The sequence below is a fragment of the Aphanomyces invadans genome (assembly GCF_000520115.1).
Source record: "Aphanomyces invadans strain NJM9701 unplaced genomic scaffold supercont1.7, whole genome shotgun sequence".
Lineage (NCBI taxonomy): Eukaryota > Oomycota > Saprolegniomycetes > Saprolegniales > Verrucalvaceae > Aphanomyces > Aphanomyces invadans.
Window position 1 is genome coordinate 302,245 of NW_008580152.1, and position 1,639 is coordinate 303,883.

Sequence of the window (1,639 nt, forward strand, 5' to 3'; positions counted from 1 at the left end):
GTGCTTGGCCGAATTTGGACGAACTCACGACGACTTCGAGCGCCACGTCGTGTGGATGTTGAACGCCGTGGCCACGATGACGATGGTGGCCGCTGGTGGCCGCTGATGGACGCGCTTCAAAGATCGCATGCGCGAAGGCGATCCAGGTTGGGTGCTCGACGTGGGGCACGTCGACCTGTGTGAAGGCGAGACGTTGTTGGAGTACATTACCGTGTTCGTGTACTCGTTGCTGCGACCAAACGCGGGTCGGCAGAAGAATCGGCGTGTGGGTTGGCCGACGACTGTGGGGGCCTTGGCCGGGTCTTTGGCAAATTTTGCTTTGACCCGTCGATCGATTTACGGGCAACTATCTGCCGAGCTTGTCGCGCGGATCGCAGTTCGCGCAGGAACGCGGCGTGAACGCGAGGTAACTTGGAGCGGACCGCAGCTTCTGACAACCATCGCGTAGATGAACCGTCTGCGACGGCAAGCTGTCGTCCACCCTTCGTCCATTTCGACTGCACCACCCGTGGTGCGGTCGAGTGTAGTGTCAACGACGACGGGGGTGGCGCCGTCGATTTCGCGAGCAGGGGTGCTGGGAGCGTCTCCCCTACCAACGGGAAGGACGCGAAATCCCCCAGAGGATCCGCGGCTGGCTGGGCGGCAAGAGTCGGGGCGGTCGATGGCGCTGGACCGCGACCGTGGGTATGGAGGAATGAAGACGGAACCTGCAGCGGCGGGTCCGGTGCAAGGTCAACGTCCGATGCTGCCCGCGTTTCGGACGGAGCGCGCCCGCCTGAGGGCGGAGGCGATGGAGTGGCGTGAAAACGTGGAAGAGCGTCAGGTGTCAGCGCACATCGTGGCACCGTCGCCTCCGGCCGAAGATCAGCGTCCGGCGGAAGAAGACGACCAAGAGGAGGGGTAGAGGGCGCCACAGGAGTGGAGGGCGCTTCGTCTGGCGTCGTAGGAGGTGCAGGTGTAGGCGCATGGTAACGTTTAAGCTTGCCGACATAAAAGGTCGGATGCACGCTCCAATCGGGGGGAAGTTCGAGTTTGTAGGAAGTCGAACTCACGTCATAAAGAACGGCAAACGGGCCGTGCCAAGTGGAACGCAGTTTGACATTTGCGCTGGCTCCAGGGGCGCGTGCACGAAAGGTGTGATCGGGGAGGGCCGCTTTGTGGAGGAGGACAAGATCGCCGACAGAAAAGGTCGCCAAATTGGAACGACCACGGCGGTCGGAGTGCGTCGCTTGCCGCTGCTGAGCGAGCGCGAGGTTGTCCTTGATCTGTTGCAACACAGATTGACGATGGGCAAGGAGGGCCGTCAAGTCCTGGACGGAACGCACTGGAAGGTCGCGGCGATGGCTTCGATCGCCGGAGAAATAGCAGGAAGCATCTCTCCCCCTGAAACGGGACTGTCGAGGAGTTGAGGGATACGAGGGTGCTGTAAATGAACAGCATAGTGGGGTGAGACGTCCGTAGAAGCCTCGACGGACGTGTTGTACGCAAAGACACGTGGGGAAGGAGCGTGGCCCACGAGGCAGAAGGTTGGTCTACCGAGTACGCGCGCAACATATCCTCAAGCGCGCGGTTGGCACGCTCGGTCTGACCATCCGACTCGGAGTGGTCGGTAGTAGACATGACAAGGTCGTTGCCACAG

General features: G+C 61.4%; 1 protein-coding gene across 1 annotated transcript; it reads left to right on the top strand.

Annotated features, from left to right (window-relative positions):
- Window positions 1-127: 127 nt before the first annotated feature.
- On the top strand, window positions 128-1,383 carry H310_04349 (hypothetical protein; the record flags this gene model as incomplete). Its single annotated transcript, XM_008868666.1, has 2 exons — window positions 128-406; window positions 449-1,383. The coding sequence occupies 2 exons, from the start codon at window positions 128-130 to the stop codon at window positions 902-904; spliced, it is 735 nt and encodes a 244-aa protein (XP_008866888.1). The 3' UTR covers window positions 905-1,383.
- Window positions 1,384-1,639: the final 256 nt, after the last annotated feature.